This window comes from Macrotis lagotis, chromosome 1 (assembly GCF_037893015.1).
Source record: "Macrotis lagotis isolate mMagLag1 chromosome 1, bilby.v1.9.chrom.fasta, whole genome shotgun sequence".
NCBI classification, from domain to species: Eukaryota; Metazoa; Chordata; class Mammalia; order Peramelemorphia; family Peramelidae; genus Macrotis; species Macrotis lagotis.
The window spans coordinates 572755242-572777464 of NC_133658.1; the positions used below are offsets into that span (position 1 = coordinate 572755242).

General features: G+C 37.7%; 1 protein-coding gene across 1 annotated transcript; it reads right to left on the reverse strand.

Moving 5' to 3' along the window:
• Nucleotides 1–472: 472 nt before the first annotated feature.
• Nucleotides 473–8094, reverse strand: COX17 (cytochrome c oxidase copper chaperone COX17). Its single transcript, XM_074214586.1, has 4 exons — nt 7995–8094; nt 7697–7847; nt 3987–4097; nt 473–608 (listed from the first exon to the last, which is right to left on the reverse strand). The coding sequence occupies exons 2-3, from the start codon at nt 7810–7812 to the stop codon at nt 4013–4015; spliced, it is 201 nt and encodes a 66-aa protein (XP_074070687.1). The 5' UTR covers nt 7813–7847; nt 7995–8094; the 3' UTR covers nt 473–608; nt 3987–4012.
• Between the last annotated feature and the right edge of the window lie 14129 nt (nt 8095–22223).

Consider the following 22223-nt stretch of genomic DNA (forward strand, 5'->3'; position numbering starts at 1 on the left):
CCAAGAGACTTGTTCAAGGTTACATCATTGATATTCCAGAGCTGGGATTCAGAAGTCAGACTTTTGACTTCACATGAAGGGAGACTACGGACTCCCACACATGCAGACATTTCAAGTTTGATGGAATCTTCTGGAAACAACCATCTCCTACCATAAGTTTTTTAAATTTCAGGGTTATCCTCATGACACATAAGGAAGCATCACTGAGGACTGTTGGTAGAGTTAATAAAACCAGTAACAATCCAAAGGAGGCCCTTCAGGGAAGTGATAACAGCCATAAATTGAATTTGAATTGGTGGAAGGGCCTACTCTCAAGGGGAAGTTTTAGAACTTCCTCTGAAAAGAACAGTCTCTTACCAAAAACTTCCAGATGTCTCCTCCACCCCCCCCCCAAAAGCAGCATGTGGCATGAATACTCTTTAGAAGAAAAAAGACGTATTATGTACCAAATAAAGAAATATTTTACCAGATGTGTATATATAGATATTTTTTATTTTTTAAAGAAATTATAAATATTCATACACGTAAGAATTTTATTCTTCAAAGAAGCCCCCAAATATTATAATATTATTCATTCCTTAGGAACTATTCTTCCAACATCGGACAACCTGGGGGGGGGAAAAACTATTTTAGAGAATTGGACTTCAAAACATGTATGCTGTTTACTCTGACATCAATTAAAAAACAACACTTGGAATGTTTTCTGAGAAATAGCTACAGTTCTCTTAATGTCCATGAAATTTTCTTAAAGATAAAATTTTTAATAGTTCCAGTTTCACTTAACTTAAAAACACACTAAAATAGTTTTCAAAACTTAAAATATGCTTAAATCAAATAATCTGTGGAAGTCTTTGAACTCAGATGTTTGTTTTCTAAAAAAACATCTTCCAATAAAAGCAAATGGTATTTTGTTATTCTAAAGCTATGGAGAACAGAGAGGCCTGTAGAGCATTTTGTTTGTGCATGTCTGTTTGGCAAAGATAGGTAAAGCTGAAAGTTGCAAGGTCAATTCAGCACGTCACGGACTTCCTGTGGAAAGTTTTTTAATTAGTACTTAGAGTAAACTAAGGATTACAATTGCTAAGTCCACTCTGAAAGAACAAAAAGGAACACTGGGACACATGAGAGCAGTAAAAACAGCAAGCTTCCTCTCCTACCACACTGAATCAGTTTGGGCATCTAAGTACAACTAAAAAGATAACATAATAAATCAGGCTCCTCAAGTTTCAAGCAAATGTCCATCTATCCAACAGGGATATATAGTATTCTGTGCACATAACTAAAATTTCTTTTCCATAATCTGTGGAATGGAAAAAAAAGTAGAAAGGTTTTGGAAGTCAAGAGAACTCAAAAATTAAACCACACTCTTTCTCAGTTTCTCTTAGGAGAGATGTTCGTGGTTTTCTTATTTTTCTTTTCCAAAAATTCATTAAGAAATCATTATAGGGGCAGCTAGGAGGTGCAGTGGATAGAGCACCGTCCCTGGAGCCAGGAGTACCTGAGTTCAAATCCAGCCTCAGACACTTAATATTAAATTACTTAGCTGTGTGGCTTTGGGCAAGGCACTTAACCCTATTGCTTTGCAAAAAAAGAAATTATAAAATGAGCCACAGATAATATTATTTGGTATGTACATTCTTTCATTATTCATTTGTGGACACATTAAGCTGCTGGACATCTTTGTGGTCCCCAACTGTACCTAACAGTGTTCTATCCATAGCAGGGTCCAAAAAATACTTTTAAGATGCACATAAAACAGAGATGATGGCTATCTTTTTTTAAATCGACAATTCTTTATTTTCTGCATATCAGCACATTCCACTAATCTTAATGTTTGGTTCAATTTAATAGGTGCCCTCACCACTCCTCTTCTCCAATCAAAACTCTATAACTCTAAGATTAACAGGGTTAATAGCTATGGACTGTCCTATCTACCACTGCACTTTTCTCAACCTTAGTTTATTAAACTGCAAAATACAGGGATTGGACTACCCAATGGCCCCTTCTAGCTCGAAAATTCTATGGTTTTTTAAAACTGGGTCTACTTCTTTGGAATCATAACGGTGTCCACTGACACAATGAAAATGACTGAATTTATCATCTTCCATATTTTTCCTAAAATAGAGATCATAATTACTTTATATAATGAAACTCCAGCCATATTAAAAAAAAATTGTATTAACCATACTAAATGGGCCTCAGTGATTTCCAAACATTATAACATAAAACCCTGTTATTTCACACAATTAGGGATTCTTTGAAAAAAATACTTATGCTAGTGATATTCTTCCCTAAAATACTGAATATAACAACTATGTAGAAAAATTATACATGTAATTTTTCAGTGTAAAAATAAAACTGATTCCCTCTATTTTGCTCCAAAATTTATGCCACCTCCCCCTCCTTTACTCCAAGGATATTACATACCATCAATCATCATTTATAGATTTTATCAATATAGATATCAAGCCTAAATGTGATCAAACTTCATTTTAAGCTATTTCAATAATCTCCAGAAGAAAAATATATTAAGGTTCTAACCTTGCTAGTGAGATTTACTCTTAGTAGTATAGAGTTCTAAGTGTAATCACTTAACAATGCTGTGACCTAGTTCACATTTACTCACCCTTTGTGGCAATAGTGCTTTATAAATATTTTTCATAAAGAGTGTTAGTGTTTATTACAGAAAGCCTATACACACACACACACATTTAGTTAGCAAAAAAAATTCAGATCCTCAAGGCTAAAGATAATAGGACTTCAAGTCCACAAATATAGCCCCATTTCCCTCAAAAATCTGAGATTACCTATAGAATTATGGGGGAAGTTGCTATTTAAAAGGATTTACTATGATTTTAAGTAGTTAAAAATTCTGATTGTATCTATCATATGGTAAATTTTAAACCTAGAACTAAAAAATAATCCTCTTCCTTTTATAGAGAAGAAAATATATCTGATGAGAGGAAGCAATTTACCCTAAGGTCAAAAGTTAATGGAAGACTCTAGTCTAAGGCTTAGATATACTTAATCAGCTCACTGCTCAGATTCCATTTCCTTACTCTTCCTCTTTCCAGCCCAGGGGGGCAAGAACAATCCTACAACCCCTTGGGATATAAGAAACAGGGACTTTTTTTTTTTTAAAAGGGTATCGAGATATGTGGCTTTATCATCATTCAGTCAGTCTGACTTCATATCTCTGGGTCTAAGATGTTTGACTGCAAAGACTCCTTCCAATTCTAAACATCTGATTCAAAATATTCTACTAAAGTGCCAGGTTTCAGTTTTAAGAGGAACAAATCTAAAATATAAGAGAACCTGTAGGTTGTGGAAACTTTTTGTACCAATTCCATTTTGTACCCAATAAATGCACTTATGGGCCATCTAGCCCAAAGATCTTTATGAGCTCAACAGCATTCAAAAGAGGAAGTTTTAAAATAAAGCTTTTCCCTTTTGTTTCCTTTGAGTTAGAATCTGATGATTAGCCAGGTTAACATTCTGGACATACTACAACTCTACTTCTCACAACCTACCGATTTCCATGAGTCAGAATAACAACCCCACCCCCAACCCAACCTTGTGCTTTTAGCTGCTATAATTAACCATTACTATCTTGTCTAAATGAATTCTTAAGCTACAATAAAATTAATCAATCTTATTTTACTACCCTTAACCCCACCTCCCAACCCTTTCAAGGTAGAGAAATTGTACTTTCTAATTTGAAAGTAAATCTTACATTTCACAATATTTGTTAATAAAAAAAATTCTGGTTGGCAATTAGCTAAGTTTTTAAAACAAAGACTTCCTTAGTTAAAAAAAAAGTTTTGCTAATTAAAAAGTTACATTAATTTCTTTCAAAGCTTGCATTCCAGATAAGGTACAACCTAAGAGGTAAAATGCTGATATTTTTAAAAGTCTTTGTTTAAATTGTAAAACAGTTTAAACTAAGTCAAAGCAGTATCCACATTCCCTTTGCACCTATCACTCACCATCCATACTCTATTTCTTCTTTCATTCATATTTTGAATCCCAGGGCTCTCATACACTCCTTGTGAGCTTCAATTAGATGTCCACAGTGTTCTTCTCCTTTCTCAATGATGCTGTAAAACACAGTTTAGTCCTTATTCAGCAAAGGGACTAAGCTCCTCAGCTAAAAAATATGGACATTCACACCAGGAAGGGAGGCAATGTATTTTTACAGAGTGGTGATCAAGCTATAAAAATGCTGTTACAAAAAGTCTTTTATAACCAAAGTTAGTTTGATGCCAGAGATAAAAAAAAAAAAAGTTCACCTACAACATGCTTAAATTCTGAATAGCACATGTGCATGAACTGGATAACAAGTCTCTAAGAGTTTTTAAAATTTTATTGAATGTAAATTATATGGTAGCCAGGGCAAAAACCAAGTTTTGGACCTGCCATCAAACAAATTATTACTTGGCTCCTCTTAATTGAGCTTTCTAGCTTAAACTTCTCTTAATGGCATAAATAAAATCCACCTATATTAGCAAAGGCACTCCTCTCTCAACTGTGCTCAGAAAGCACTTTTTCACTTGTTATTAGAAATTACTTACAATTCAGAGATTTCTTTAGATCTTGGACTTGGTTTTCTAGCAATGCCATTATCTAAATAAAATTCTATTGTAAAATAGCAAATCCACATAAAACACTACCCTAATGACCCACAGAGTTTTTCATAAGGCTATTTGTGTTTATTTCTCAAATATTTTTGGTGAGTGCAAAAATTTTCTTAAGTTTTTTTCACATCATACTTTGGTAGGAGCAAAAGAAAAAAAGAGAACTCCTGTTCCCAAAGTGAAGAATGGGAAATGGAATAAGGAATAGAAAAAAATTAAACAATATCCTCGATTCAAATGGCCCATACACTGGAAGTTCTGTAAATAGGCAAATCAGAAGACATCAAGATAACCCTAACAGACCAGTATCAATAGGCAAGTCAGAAGGCATAAAAATAACCCTAACAGATCGATTTCAGAATACAGGGCAAAAAAAAATACATGCATTCCTAAGTATCTACCCAACAACATGGCCATTTTTAACCATGTAAAGGAATCCAAGAATGTTGAGATACAAATGAACTTTAAAGTATATTTAATTCGTGTATTCAAAATGTACCATGTTCAGCCTAGTAGTTGGGGGTGGGGTGGTAGCACATAGAAGAATAAAAATAATTTTAATTGACGTGGTAGTGTTACATACACATGCAACATGCAATCATATATGGTTCTGAACTTGTCAGAATGTACAGAATATACATGTTACAAGAGTCTCAGGCATTAGACAAATGTTAAAAAAAAAAAACAAAAAAACAAGGGGTGGCTAGGTGGTGTAGTGAGTAGAGCACTGGCCCTGGAGTCAGGAGTACCTGAATTCAAATCCAGCCTCTAACACTTAATAATTACCTAGCTGTGTGGCCTTGGGTAAGCCATTTAACCCCATTTGCCTTGCAAAAACTTAAAAAACCCAAGAGAAAGGAGAAAATGGGAACAAAATAATAATAGTAATAATAACTGACTTTCTGTGAAATGGGCACTTTCTAATTCACTTGCCACCTACCTGCTCTGAAGTGGCTAAGCCTTTACAACAACCTGTATATCCCCCCAAAACACCTGAAATGTGATCTTAGGCAAGTCATTTAACCCCTTTGCCTCAAAAACACCAAAACAAGTCTGAAAATACAGGCAATATATCCCAACCATGGGCCTCCAAGCTCTGAAAAGGAATTTAGTGGGGGTTATCTTTTCTTATCTCTTCTCATGTTTTTTCTTCCTATTTATGCTCTTAAAGACAGAAGGTGGTTTAGGTTTTTGCTGTGGTAACTTCCTTATAAAATTATGAAGGTACTACTTTATAAATATGAGCTAATATTATAATCATACTAATTATCATTGGGAGTCCTCAATTGTCTAGCCTGATAGCTTACTATCTGCCAAAAATGACATTTTTCCTACCCCTTTAATTGGGCTAGATCCCTGAAAGAGAAGTTAAAAATGAACTGGCCTTAGAGGGTACTGATTTCCTCATCCTTGAAGTTCTCAAATAAAATATGGACAACGATTTGTTAGAAGAGTAGTAGAATGGATATGTTTACATCTCTTTTTTTGGTTTGTTTTTTTTGCAAGGCAAATGGGGTTAAGTGGCTTACCCAAGGCCACACAGCTAGGTAATTATTAAGTGTCTGAGGCTGGATTTGAACTCAGGTATTACTGACTCCAGGGCCAGTGCTCTGTCCACTGCGTCACCTAGCTGCCCCTAGATCATCTTTAAAGATTTTTCTGCTTGAGAATTATTCTTGTTAGGATTTTTATATTAAAAAATTTTGCAATGATGAACACTGAACAACTTGGCTACCTTGATCAATATCATGATGCAAGACAAACTCCAAAGGAATCTTGATGAAAATGCCATCCAACTCCCAAGAGAGAACAGATGAAATCTGAATGCAAATTAAAGTATAATTTTTTTCCCTTTCTTTTCCCAGGCCCTAGCTACAGCAATTGAGGGAATCCTGAGGGATGGCAGAAGTGAAGGAATGGGGGAACCTGGCCAGGGGTTAATAAATAACCCGTTTTCCCAGGGACCGCAGTGGACAGCTGTGACTGACAACATGGCAAACATGGAAATACGGTTTACAAAATTTAACACTGATAACAAGATAATTTTATGATATTTTATTTATAATTTTATGATAACATTGCTTGCTTTCTCAGTAGAGGAGGGACTGGAAAGGAGGGAGAGAACTTGGAATTTGAAAATATATTTTTTTTAATAAACTATGATTAATAATAATTACCTAGCTGTGTGACCTTGGGCAAGCCACTTAACCCTTTTGCCTTGTAAAAACAATAAAATGATAAAAATAAAAATTTAATAACTTCTCTTAATATATACATACTCATATACATATGAAAAATTAAATACATCAAAACATAAGATTGTTAATATGTGGATTTTTAAGGCAATATTTTGTCTCCAAGACCCTGTCTCTGAGAGATCACGTGTCCAGTTCCTCCTCTCCCTAAATTCAGAGTACATATAAAAAGAAGGTACCAAATACAAAGCAGGCTCAAAGAATGGCAATCTCAGAGCTTAAAAGTTTTTTTTTAATAAACTCTCTTCATTTTAAAGATGAAGACATGAAGCCTTCAAGGTTACAAGATAGAGCAAGGGCACGACTGGCACACTTTGGACCTACTGCAACCACACAGCCTGGAAAAAGTGTATGACTGCAGGGAAGTCGGGACCTCCTACTGCTCCCTGGAAGCTGGTCTAGACTGGAAGTTCTCAATTTCAAGGAGAGAGGGGTGTCTGACCTTTAAAATAAATTTTGTTGTTGCTATTTTTCTATTTTTTTAATTACTTTTAATATAACTGCTTTCCTGTGAAATCCTACCCTTTTTATGTATTGGAAAAGTCATGACGTGCAAAAGGATACATAGGCACAAGGCACACTAGAGATGACTAACTCTGCTCCAGGAGCAGCTAGGTGGCGCAGTGGATAAAGCACCGGCCCTGGAGTCAGGAGGACCCGGGTTCAAATCCGAGCTCAGACACTTAATAATTACCTCGCTGTGTGGCCTTGGGCAAGCCACTAAACCCCATTGCCTTGCAAAAACCTAAAAAAAAAAAAACCTAAAAAAACCAAGTCAGCTTGGGAAGCGGCCGGGGGGAGGCTTACCAGGCATCCCGGGCTTTTTTCGTCTCCGGGCATGCGCAGCAAGGTTTCAGCGGTTTCTTCTCCGCGACCTTTTCCGAGGAGTCGGAGTCACAGCTGGCGGCCGCCAGAGTGGACATCGCCGGGGCGCGCGTGGAGGGGGCTCGCTGGGTCCCTGGGAAAACAGGGGTCGTTTACTAAATGCAGGCCGGCTCCACCCCGCCCCCCCCCCCCCCCCCCCCCCCCCCGGATTCCCTCCGTCGCTTCGGCCAGGCCTCATTTCGTGACCTCCTTATTTGGGAGGAATACAATGACATCTTACCTCCGAGAACGCACTAAGCGGACTGATCTTCCGGGCCTCAACGGAAGCGAGGGGGAGGGGGAAGCAGGAGCTCCGGAAGTCCCGCCTACCAGGCCCTAGCGGGACCGAGACCAAGCTCCCGGCGTACCTTGCTCCCTGGACTAGGCGGAAGAGGAAGTGTGAGGGGCGGGGCCGGAAAGGCTTGTTGCGGCTGTCACCTGCCGAGCTAGGTAGTTGGGTTTTTTTTTTTTTAAAACCTTCCACAGGGGTAAATGATGTAGGCACTAAGATAACAGGGGACGGGGCAGCTAGGTGGTGCAGTGGATAGAGCATGGGCCCTGGAGTCAGGAGTACCTGGGTTCAAATCTGACCTCAGACACTTAATTACCTAGCTGTGTGGCCTTGGGCAAGCCACTTAACCCCGTTTGCCTAGCAAAAACCTAAAAAAAAAAATAGAAACTGAGAGGAATTAGCATAACAATAAATTGTTGCATTTTGACTTAAGAGAAAACCTAGGGTGAGTTGATGGGAGCTGTCACACCTTTCCTGGCTCTTCATGGGCTCTCCGTGTCCCTTGCACGTCAGCTGCATAGAGTGCTCTCGAAGGTCGGGGTTCAAATGCTGCCCCAGAAACTAGGCAAATCACTTAACCTGTCTGCTTCTGTTTTCTCAGCTGTAAAATGGGAATAATTAGCGGCACGGACTGCCCAGGTTTGTTGGGGTGTGGGGGATAAAAATGCACTTAGAAAAATATAGACTTACATCAAAACTGGTATTGGCTAAGAAATAGAGTGGTGGACCAGTGGAATAGACTAGGTGTAAAAGCAGGAGACGATTATAGTAATCTGCTGTTTGATAAACCCAAGTCCAGCCATTGGGATAAAAACTCCCTCTTTGATAAAAACTGCTGGGATAATTGGAAGTTAGTACGGAAGAAACTTAGATTAGACCAACAACTCACACCCTTTAACCAAGATAAGATCCAAATGGTTACAGGATTTAGACATAAAAAAAACAATACTATAAGCAAATTAGAAAATCAAGGACTAGTTTACCTGTCAGATCTATGGAAAGGGGAGCAGTTTATGACTAAGGAAGAGTTGGAGAACATCACCAAAAATCAATTAGATGATTTCGATTACATTAAATTAAAAAGCTTTTGCACAGATAAAAACAATGTAACCAAGATCAAAAGAAATGTAGTAAATTGGGAAACAATCTTTACAACTAATGATTCTGACAAAGGACTCATTTCTAAAATATACAGAGAACTGAGTCATATTTTTAAAACAAAAAGCCATTCCCCAATTGACAAATGGTCAAAGGACATGGAAAGGCAATTTACAGATGAGGAGATCAAAGCAATCCATAGCCATATGAAAAAATGCTCTAAATCATTAATTATTAGAGAAATGCAAATTAAAGCTTCTCTGAGGTACCACCTCACACCTCTCAGATTGGCCAGTATGACCAGGAAGGAAAATGATCATTGTTGGAAGGGTTGTGGGAAATCTGGGACACTATTACACTGTTGGTGGAGCTGTGAACTCATCCAACCCTTCTAGAGAACTATTTGGAACTATGCCCAAAGGACAACAAAAATGTGCATACCCTTTGACCCAGCAATACCACTACTGGGTCTATATCCTGAAGAGATGATGAAAAAGGGTAAAAAAACATTACTTGTACAAAAATATTTATAGCAGCCTGTTTGTGGTGGGTGGCAAAGAATTGGAAATCAAGTAAATGTCCTTCAATTAGGGAATGGCTTAGCAAACTGTGGTATATGTACAATGGAAAACTATTGTTCTATTAGAAACCTGGAGGGATGGGATTTCAGGGAAGCCTGGAGGGATTTGCATGAACTGATGATGAGTGAGATGAGCAGAACCAGAAAAAACACTGTACACCCTAACAGCAACATGGGGGTGATGTTCAACCTTGAAGGACTCACTCATTCCATCAGTGCAACAATCAGCAACAATTTTGGTCTGTAAAGGAGAGTGCCATCTGTATCCAGATAAGGAGCTGTGGAGTTTGAACAAAGTTCAAGGACTATTCGTTTTAATTTAGGGGAAAAAAAACAGATATCTTATTACCTGATCTTGCTACCTCTTAGACTTCTTGTCTCTTCTTTAAGGATATGATTTCTCTCTCATCACACCCAATTTGGATCAAGGTACAACATGGAAACAAAGTAAAGACTGACAGACTGCTTTCCGTTGGGGGGGGGGAGTAAGAGGGGGAAAAATTGTAAAACTCTAAGAATATCTTTAATAAAAATAAATTTAAAAAATTATAGAGACTTAATTGAGCAAAACAAAAAAAAAAAAAAAGTTTGCTTTGGCTTTTCTCCTGAGAAGGGCACACTGGAAGTCTCACAAAGGTAGCGATCAAGCTGCTGCCCCAAATTGACAGTCAAGCAAGATTCTTATATGGCCTAACTCTATCCCCTCCTTCTCCCTGTTGACTCATTGGTTAGTCTTCAGAGGTACATTCTACTTGTGAAAATCTACCCCAGCAACAAAGAATGACAGGTTTTCATACAATATTACATAACCATCCAGATGGTGAGAATAACCTTCAGGATTATAACTACCTTTTTTTTTAAAAGGTTTTTGCAAGGCAATGGGGTTAAGTGACTTGCCCCAAGGCCACACAGCTAGGTAACAATATTAAGTGTCTGGGTCAGATTTCAACTCGGGTCCTCCTGACTCCAGGGCCAGTGCTCTAAACCACTGCACCACCTAGCCACCCAATCTTAACTATCTTAATGTAATTTGTCTAGGAACAGTCTACTTATCAAACAAGAGGAGTCCTAGGAGCTTTGTTGGAATGCAAAGGGTTTTCTCATGAGGGAAAAAGTCTACTGTTCTCCCAGTTGATAGTTTTTATCATCAAATAGGTGACTAAAAATACAAGTTTTCTCAGGAAATAGTCCACTGCCCCCCCCCCCCCCATAAAATCGGGAGGGTGCCTGGCTTGGAATGCAAGTTCTCTCTCCCTCTTTCTTCTAAAAATGGTCTTAAGAGTAATAGTGGGTCTTTGTTTTAATGATTTTTTTAACCCTGAGAGGACTTCACTAGGGCCATTAAATCTTGAGAGGGAATATTCCACTCAGGGGAATCAAACAAGATATTTGTAAAGCTATGTACAGATGAAAAGCCCAAGGAGATTATTAGGCAAATTAGGATTGATGGAAAGAAAAATTTTCTAAGAATTATTTTTTTTAATCTTGTCCTAGTCTTTGTCACCCCATTTTATAGTTTCTTGGCAAAAATTCTGGAGTGGTTTGCAATACATTTTTACAGATGAAGAAACTGAGGTAGAGTTAAGTAACTTGTGTAGCTACTAAGCGTCTGAGGCTAAATTTGAACTCAGACCTTCCAGACTCCACCTTCTTATCTACTCCCCCACTTAGATGCCCTTTTTAAGGTTTAAAGTTATTTAAAAGTTGACAGATTGGGTGGTGAGTTCCCCTTCCTTAGAGATATTTAAACAGACTTGTCAGGAATGTTGCAGGAATGTTGGTGTGTTTCCCCCCTTGGGTTAGTATAGTTTGTTACTTCCAAAACTCAAATTTTGTAATTTTGTAATTTTATGATACCAGGTGAAAAGTACTATATTCTATAGACTAAGAGTTCAAAAACAAAATGGAAAAAAAAAGGAATTTTCAATTCCTCCCATTTCAATGAGATGACATGAAATTAGAGGATATAGCTTGGAATCTTGACTGTTATTTACCATCTGTGTAGCTTTCACAAAGGCATTTAACTTCTTTGGACTCATGTTCCACATCTGTAAAATGAGAAAATTTAATGAGGTTATTTCTAAGGTTCTTTTCGATTCCAAATTGTAAGGATTAATTTTTTCCTGACAGCTATTACTTTTATTCCAACAACAGTTGCTTGAAAATTAAATATTCTATACTCCAAGGGAAAAAAATACTCTCTTCCCAAAGGAAATAGAGAATCACATAATAGTAGGAAATTATTGTGATAGATCATGTTTCATAACCATTTGATACTATTTCCCCAGTATAATCTACCCCATTCCTTTCCTTCATTTTTGAGCCCAGATCTTTGTCCATTTGCAGTATCTGTCAAAGTTCTATCAATACTGATTTTTTTTTTTGGAATTATCACTAAATGTAGAACCTTTATTGACTTTGTGGAGTAGGATGACACCATATGTTGAGACAGAAGAATTGCAGTGTCATTTTTGAGTCTGGGTTTCCTGAACAAATGATTACTTCAGTTTTGTATATCTTTCATATTCTTCTTTTTGTCTCAAAGCCTCATTTGTCTTAAAATAAACTCTTTGAATACTTCAGAACCCCTGAGAGGCAATGGGAGTAAAAACTCAGTTTTCAATCAGAAGTTCTCTATTTGGATCCTGGCTTATCTTGTGAGCTTAGACAAGACGCTTCTTCAGGACTCATCTTCCTCCTTATAAAATGAAGGATTGGGAATAGAAGAAATGATAAGCCCTCTTTTTGTTTTATAATCTATGTATAACATGATATTCTATAACTAAGTATAACTCTTGGTTAACATTTTTTTTTTAAAGTCAGAACCTATAATCCTCTATGGGATATCAAAGCTTTACCATACAAAGTTAAACTGTAAGGCACATTAGTAGGACCAGGGGCCACAAGGAAACTTGGTTAAGAGAGGTCGTGATCCATACCCAAAGTCAATAAAATAATGGTTTTGATACCTTTTAGGGAAAACCTAACCTAATCCATTTGTATTTAAAGGGTAGGGGGAAGGAGGAACCCTGGTAGATAAAATCTAATCAATCATCAATAAACATTAAATGCCCACTTAGTCCCAATCATTGTGTTGAACTCTGAGATTGATGGTTTTTTGTCCTTCATTCTTGAAGAAGACCATGACATCAGGGGAGGTGTTGCCATGATAAGTACATGAATTGGATTTGAATTGGGGGAGGGGTGCTGTGCCAAGTTACCAATCTCACTTTCTCTTTCAGACCCATCTGGGTCCAGTGACCAGATATGAATCAAGACAACTAGAGATGGATGCGAGGCATTCAGGGTTAAGTTATTTGGCCAAGTTCACACTACTAGTAAATGGCAAGTGTCTGAGGCTGGATTCAAATTCTGGTCCTCCCGACTCCAGTGCAGTGTTCTATCCACTGTGACACCTAAACGGATCCAAACTGAGATTACCAAAAGAGGCAAAAGACTTTCTACCTTCAAGGAGTTCACAATCTAATAGGGGAACAACACACAAAGAAATATATAAAAAACAAGTTATATGTAGGAGAAATAGGAAATAGTTAAGTGAGGGAAGGTACTAGAATTAAGAGGGATTGGGAACATTTCTAATAAAAAAATGGGACATAAAGAAAGCCAGGGAGGTCAGTAGTCACCTAGGCAGAGAGAGTGTTCTAGGCAGGGAGGACAGGCAGAGAAAATACTTGGAGCAGAGAAATGAGTGTCTTATTTGTCAGATAGCAAATAGGCCAGTGTCATGGGGTGCATATTGGGGAGTAAAATGTAAGACTGGAAAGATTGAAGTGGGCTAGCTTATAAAATGCTTTGAACACCAAACACAGCATTTTGCATTTGTTCTTGGAAACAATAGGAAGCCACTGGAGTTTAATGATTAGGGGATGATATAATCACTTTAGTGACTGAATGGAATATGGATTTGAATGAGCAAAGCCTTGGGGATGGCAGGTCCACCAGCAGGATACTGCAATAATCCAGGACTTGATTATTGTGATGGTTTCCAGAGGAGAGAAAGGGGGTATTAGTGTCTAGTCTGAAAACAAATGACCAAAAAGTCACAGAGGCTATACAACCACTGTTAACTCTGAAAATACCAATGAGCTGACATAGGTTGTTACAGCCATAGTTAAAACCTCTAATAAATACGTTAAAAAAGGAAACCAAAGAGCTAACGGTGACCATAAGCAAAAAACTCCTCTAATATGAGAGTGGGCAGATCTCAATACACATACACTAGTGTCTCTGCAGTGTGTTGTAGCCTTGGCAATGTGGGGTAACAGCAAATGTGAGATAAGTTGGATTTATAGCAGGGTTTCATGAACAGAACATGGGTCCTATAGGTACTTGTCTGAGCTCAGGGACCACTTGGGGCTCATATGAAATAATTCTGGGATTTTGCTGTGGCTGAATTCATTCAGAGGGTGCGAGCAAAGTACTGTTGATATGCCAATTGCAGGGCACTTCTTGCTTTCTAGTCTTAACTCTGAAAAACAGGGAGTCTCCTAATAGTAAAAAGAGAAGGGTGGTCTAGGCATAGGAATCCTGACACTGAAGAGATGACCCAAGGTGAAACTTATGGGTCTGGGCTACAGCTTAGATATGATAGTGGGGAGTTTAGGATAACTCCTGGGTTGCAAGTCTAAGGAACAGGGAAGATGGTCTTGCCCTCTACAATAATAGAAAAGCTAGGAAAGAGGTAAGGTTTAGCAGGTTTATCAGGGATGGTAATGATGTTAGTTTTGGACATGATGTTAAGTTTAAGATGTCTTTTAGACATTCAGTTTAAGATGTCTGAAAAACAGTTGGAAATATGAGATTGGAGGTCATCAGAGAGACTAAGAAAGGATAGGTAGTAATGAAAATCAACACCATAGAGTGGTCCCATGATGACAAGAATTATCTAGAAGATTTTCACTACTTAAATAATTTTAGGGCTGTATTTGAACAATTCTCCTAGCATCAGCAATCACTGCTATTATTGTTCAGTCATGTCTGACTCTTTGACCCTATTTGGGCTTTCCTTGGCAAAGTAGTTTGCCATTCCTTCTACAAAGGAGGAAATTGAGGCAAGCAGAGTTAACTGACTTGCCCAAGGTTACACAGAAACCAGATTTGAACTCAAGAAAATGAGTCTTTCTTACTCCTTGGCCAGCAACCTATCCATTTTGCCACCTTGCTGCCCTTGATTTCATAGGTAATGATAAGGGGAAAAAGAAAAAAATTATAGTCTCTCCTATCTGCTTCACCTTGTCCAATTCCACCCAATCCATCTGGTGAAATGGGGAAGTAGAATTTCCACTTAAAGAAAAAGGAAAAGTGCAGAGGAGAAAAGAGCCAGAAGTTCTAGGCTTTTTATTCTCCCTTTGGAAGGGCCAAGTCTCAGATGTTGATGATCTGGTCCATGAAGTGGTGATGCCACATCTTTGTATTTCTCAGTGGGTCTCCTCAGGTTATATGTTGATGGCAAGCTAGAACAGCACTAGGGGCATTTGGATCATGACACTGGTGACACTTCAAGCAAAGTCAGAAATTCACTTATATATTAGGGTCACATAATAAAGTGGCTAAGATATAAGTCTTTTGCATGAAACCTGTTCCAGGGTCTAAACTGATACCAAATTTGCCAAGACCATAACCCTCTGCATTTTCCTTGGCTCATCCACCAAAACCCCTTCCTCCTTGAGATACACATCAGAGGAATGATACTGAATCTGTGGAGGCTACCACAGGGCTAAGCAAGCACTCTCCTTCATATGCATCCCAAAACTCAATATTACCGAGTCAGCTGTTCCAAGTAAGTACAACTTCATCATAGTTATACGTTACCACCTTTCCCTTGCTATTAGAAAGCCATGTAGATGCCTTCCAATAACATGTCTTACTCCCCCAAGCCTTTTCTGGGAAGGAATTATCTGAACCCTGCTAGAGGGAAACCTATCACTTGAGGGGGTCCTGAGTTCAGGGGGTCCTGAGTTCAGGGTATCCTGACTCCTTTGAGGGGGGAAGACCTGAGGCCCAGGTTACTGTGAAGGATGATCGATGATAATTATCCTTTGTAATCAAAGAAGACCATTACATCAAGTGAATGATCACATGCACATGACTTTTACTAAAGTGCATATTATTCAAAGACCCCTCTCACAGAATTTTACAACCACATTCCCTTTCAGAACCCAAAGATTTTGGTTTCCCAGAATCTGCCCAGCAGATCATGGAAAAAATGCCACCTGATCACTAATCTGCATCATTTATGGTCAAAACATTTTTTCCTTTTTCTTTTACTTTATTTCTCATGAAGGTCTATATCTTTTTTTGGGGGAGGGGGTATTATGTTTACTCTTAAACAAGAATATTTTAGTAATGTATAAAAAAAAATCACTTGTACAAAAATAAAATAAAGAACTATGACAATGTCTGATCATCTTCAAATCTATGCTAGAACTAGTCCAAAAGCAGTGTATTCTTATAAAGTAAGTCTTCCCAGAGATTGGTTCCAATAAATCCCTGGACCAGAAAGTCATTTACCTTCCTTTGTGTCCCTGATTTTCATAGACATGGCTTACAGGATATTGGACACCACACCAAAATACAAATTGTGCCCTATTGACCACAATTATACATTGGTAGCCTGCTATTTCCTATTGCCAGAGCAATATATTAACCCTGGCAAGGTGTCAAGAGTACAAGATTGTCCTTTGAGAGTGTGTTTTCTAGACTTAACACATCTTTCTTCCAAACTCTTGCCACTCATCCCAGGTTCAATGGGTTTGAACATCAGGAGCTGTCACTGTTCCATGTATCAAGAAGGGCACACCAAAGTTGCAGAAAATGACTAGCGTTTTTTTTTAGAGGAAGGTCTTTAACTGGCTTCGTATTTCTGATGTCACAGGTCAGGAAGTACAAGAACTCTACCATGGTGCAGGAAAGATTTAGGCACAGAAGAGTCCATAAAAGAGAAGTGTAAAGGAGGTCAGGGAAGGTAGCATTTTCAAACTAGAGTTAACTGGTAACAAGAAATACTAACCTCCCAGAACAGGTTTTTTTTTGAGGCTAATGAAAAAACAATGATAATGGTAACTATATATATAAATATATATGCATATATATATAATATACAAATATAATAAATATACAAAAATATACAAAAAACAAGTTCAAAATGGGTCTTGGAAATAAAGGAATAATTTGATTGCTTTCAAGTTAACATATCTTTTGATTTGGGGTCAACAGTTGGTAAATGACAGAAATTTACAGAATAAGTACAGTATTTTTTGTCTTTTTAATTTTTTGTTCATTGTTTTTTATATTTCTTTTTTATCTACTTGAATATTTGTTGCTGTAAAGAGATTAATTTTTATCTGTTCTTTAAGAGGCTGGTGATCAGACTGTACATAATTGATTCATGAATGACTCACTCATATCAACAAATTGTTTACCATTAAAAAATAATCCATCCTTTTTTGGTGATAGTTATGTGGTATTCTCTATGTCCTGTGCTTCCTAATTCTCTTCTTGTAGAAAATTCTTATAATACATAGGCTGAGGCTTTGGTGTAGTCTACAAATTTGTATCTTTTCTGATTCCGTATTCCTTTGCCATATTTTCTTTTTTATAACTTGTTTATTTTTATTATTATAGATTTGACATATATGAGCATTTTCTTGTTCAAAGAACAAAAAATTTGATTGAATGACATCATCAAACCATTAAGCAGTTTATTATATATACACACAAACATATAAAATTTAACATTGTTATTACAACATTGCCCTGCTTTCCCTCTTCTGAACTTTCTTTTGTTTTCTGTGTATTTAAAAAACTGTTTCATAGATGTTCTTTTTCTTTCCTTTTTTTGCTATTAGCATTAGCCTTGCTCCCATTTCCCCTATAAATCCCCAGGATCCTTTCATAACAAATGACTATAACTAAACAAGACAAATATACACTGAAATGAAAATTCATAGTCTAACCTCATCTTCTGCTACATTTATAACTCATAATTATATATAATACAACAATTTATGAAGTTCCTGGTCAAGACACTATATATATAAATAACAAAACAAAAAATAATGCTTGAAAATTTATAAAGCATTTTTGTATTATGATACTTATCTAAAGATGAGGAATCTAAGAATCTAAGAACCTTTAATTCAAGTCCTATGCCTTAGAGTCTAGTACACTTTCCATTGACATGTTGTCTCTCCCTTCTGGTTTATTTCCATGACATACTTTCTACTTTAGCTTCCTCTTTACTGTACTACATATAGCTTACATACTTATTTTAGTCTTTTGTTACATTGCTTATTCTGTTTACAGGATTGTAGAATTTATATCCAGAACAGACCTTAGAGATCATCTCATCCATCTCCCCCAACCAACATTTTATAGATAAGTTATCGGAGACCTAGCAAGGAAAATTGATTTGCCTGAGGTTGCGTATTTAGTAAGAGCTAATGTTTGAACCTGTATCCTCTAGATTCAAATTCATTGCTTTTTATTGTGCATTTATATTCTACCATGTAAATTCACTGTATATTCATATTTTACTTTACTGTATATTCTTTACTATATATTCATATTCTACTAATGCTTCAAGATGACAGAGTACAGATAATGAATAGCAAACAAACCTATTTATCCAAGTCAATAGCAAATAGAAATCAAAGGAGAACAGCAGAGGAGAATATACCAGGCAGTACAACTCTCCTAGGGAGAGCTCAGTTCAACAAAAAGAAAGCATCCTAGTTCTTAACCAATAAGAAATTTGTATCCTGTGTGTAGTAATTTGGAGCAGGGACATGACTAAGATGCTGTCTCCTCTAAATGTTAGTTTCTTCCCAGAGCCTCGACCTGCAAGGATCTGTTGCTGAAGAGATGCTGGAATAGTGTTTTCTCTACGGAAGCTGAAAGTTAGAAGACCAGGATCTCTCCTCTCATGCTCTTACCTGCTCTACCTCTCCCAAAGTTGAGGATTGTTGAATAATCAATCTTCTAAAGAGGAAAATTGTTTACCAATGGACTTTGAGCCAAGGGTTACATATGGAAATGAAAGAAGATAATACAACATATAAACACCTGATATGTCAATCTAAGATGTACACAGAACCTATGAAGGAGAGCAGTGTAAAATAAGACTTGAAAGGGATTGTTGAGGTGTTTTATGGAGGCTTTTATCAAACTAAGGAACTTATGTTTTAATAATAGCTAACATTTATATAGTACCAAAACACTATATTTGTTTAATTACATCCTCATAACCATCTTCTAAGGTTATCCTCTTTTTTACAGATGAAGAAATTGGGGCTGAGGTTAAGTGATTTGCCTAGTGTCAGTGACACAGTTGTAATTATAGGAAGGTGAATTTAAATTCAAATCTATTCCATAAATCTAGAGTTCTTCACCATTGTGATCCTCAACTGCCCCTACTTTTATCTGAAAAATTATTTATCCTTTGAACCATAGAAGTCTTAAAATTTTTCAAGTGGATGGCAATAGGATCTGAACTGGATTGTTACATCCTCAAGCCATAGAATTCATGAAAATTTTCAAGCAGGACAGTAATGTGATCTGAACTGTGCATTAAAAAGATTTTTCTGTTCAGTTGTATGGAGGATGGATTGAAAGGGGGGGGCACAAGTGGTGAATGGGAGATAACCAGCTATTATATTAGAAGACTAATACAATAATCAGATGAGAAGTACTGAGGGCTAAACTAAAGGCATAGCAATATAACAAGATAGAAGAGGAAAAATTTTGAGATATTTGAAAAGTATAATTGAAAGGAGATGGCAATTGTTTTGATGTATGAAGAATGAAAGGGAGTTGACACTTGAAGATGAAGGTATGATCTACAAAACCAGGCATGACAATTAATGTTAGGGATGAAAAATGAGCTTAGTTTTGAACCTGTGTTTGAGATGGTAATGGGACATCCAAATACTAATATCCAGTTGGCTATTAGAAATCATCTGAGGATAGAATCTTGCAAGTGATGTATAGCCTGGAGTAGCTACTGAGTTGAGAATAGAGAATAGATGGTTGATGCTGAGTGAGATGAGCAGAACCAGAAAAACACTGTACACCCTAACAGCAACATGGGAGTGATGTTCAGCCTTGAAGGACTTGCTCATTCCATCAGGGCAACAATCGGGAACAATTTTGGGCTGTCTGCAAAGGAGAGTGCCATTTGCATCCAGATAAGGAGCTGTGGAGTTCGAACAAAGTGCAAGGACTATTCCCTTTAATTTAGGAAAAAAAAAAAACAGATAGCTTATTGTCTGATCTTGTTACCTCTTAGACTTCTCTTTAAGGATATGATTTCTCTCTCATCATACCCAATTTGGATCAAGGTACAACATGGAAACAAAGTAAAGACTGACAGAGTGCTCTCTGTGGGGGGGGAGGGGGAGGGAAGCAAGATTGGGGGGAAAATGTAAAACTCAAATAATATCTTTAATAAAAATAAATTTAAATAAAAAAACAAAAAAACAAAAAAAAAGAGTCTAGATGGTTGAACTAGAATTTCAACAATTGTAGTTTGAATGGGGAATAAAGTCATGAATCCAATAAGCTTTATTAAGGAGAGTAGGTTTGGGTCTGGGTATATACCGCATATGAGATTTCAGTCTTAGATGACCCTACAGAATGGCAGTCATTGGCAGAAGTACAGAAGGAATGAAAATAATTTGATTTAGTGAAGTTGTTAAGTTTTATAGGATTATGATCTAGAACTAGTAGGGACCTGGGGGGGGGGGTCCTAGTCTAATTTCATCATTTCATAAAGGAGGAAACTGAGGCCTAGAGTGTATAAGTGACTTTGACCAAGGTCACATAGGTAGTGTCAGAGATGGGATTAGAATCCAAATACTCTGACTCCAGACCAGAGAAGTTAAGAAACTTATCAGGGTCACATCTCAATTCCACTGAATTTATGAATATATTGAGTTTGAATTTTCTAAGCAGGAATGTCCTCATGTTCTTATCCTGATGATGGTTGTAGGTAAGAAGAACTAGAGGTCTGATGAAAGGTTAAGGAGATGGAGGTTTTAGAATTACTAACATCAGAGGTGTTGAAACCCTGAGAGTGGATGACATCACAGAATACTGAAAATCACAGTAAAGAAAGGACCTGAAGGGGTGGCTAGGTGGTGTAGTGGATAAAGCACTGGCCCCGGAGTCAGCAGTACCTGGGTTCAAATCTGGTCTCAGACACTTAATAATTACCTAGCTGTGTGGCCTTGAGCAAGCCACTTAACCCCATTTGCCTTGCAAAAAAAAAACCACCTAAAATTAAAAAAAAGAAAGGACCTGAGAAGAAGGGAAGATGACCAATGTTGGAGAGGTTGTGGGAGGATTGGGACATTGATGCTGGTGGAGTTGAGGACGAATCAACCTTCCTGGAGAATGATATGGAACTACGCCCAAAGGGCAATAAAATGCTTCATACCCCTTGACCCAGCTATTCCAATTTTAGGTCTATATCCAGAAGAAATTGTAAAAATGGGAAAAGTCCCACAAGTTCCAAAATATTCATAGCAGCTCTTTTTTGTAGTGGCAAAGAATTGGAAATTGAGGGAATGCCCATCAATTGGGGAATGGCTGAACAAGTTATGGTGCATGGATACTATGTAATATTATTGTTCTATAAAAACCATAAATGGTTGGACTTTAAAGAAGCAAGGATCTGATGCAGAGTGAAAGTAGAGCCAAGAGAACGATGTACACTAGGAGATGAACAACCTTGATGGAAGCAGCTCCAGAGAGCTGGGACAACCCTATTAAGACTGTTTATGGACTATATTATCCCCAGAGGAAGAAAAACGAAACAAACCACACAGGAAAAAAAAAACCCTTCCAAATCTTTTTTGTTTGTTTGTTTTTAGTTTTTGCAAGGCAATGGGGTTGAAGTGGCTTGCCCAAGGCCACACAGCTAGATAATTATTAAGTGTCTGAGGCCGGATTTGAACTCAGGTGCTCCTGACTCCAGGGCCGGTGCTCTATCTACTTCGCCTGACCTTTCCAAATCTGAAGAACACGTTATAAAAATCTCTTATGTATCACTTTCCCTTAATCCTAATTCCTCATGTCCCAAATTGCGAATTTGCATATGTTTAACAAAACATGCATGTAAAATGCTAACCTGTTCCCTGCTGAGGGCAGAGGTGGGAAATCTTGTGATTTGGAAATATGCGTGTACAAATGAATGGAAGTGAATTAAATAGGGGCGGCTAGGTGGCCCAGTGGATGGAGCACCGGCCCTGGAGTCAGGAGTCCCTGGGTTCAAATCCGGCCTCAGACACTTAATAAAGACCTAGCTGTGTGGCCCTGGGCAAGCCACTTAACCCCATTTGCCTGGCAAAACACTTTAAAAAAAGTGCATTAAAAAAGTGCCCCGGGCTCTCCTCCGCTCCTCCCTGCGCGGCCCCGCACGGCCCGGTAAAGGGCCGCCGGGGGCGGGGAGGGGCGGGGCGGGGCGGTGTCCTCCGCGCCAC

Excerpts from the sequence above, each read along its gene's own strand:
- COX17 (XM_074214586.1), bottom strand. The coding sequence starts at position 7,812 with ATGTCCACTCTGGCGGCCGCCAGCTGTGACTCCGACTCCTCGGAAAAG. Across the intron at positions 4,098-7,696 it reads AAAAAAGCCCGGGATGCCTG|CATCATTGAGAAAGGAGAAG; the intron begins GTAAGCCTCCCC and ends TGTGTTTTACAG.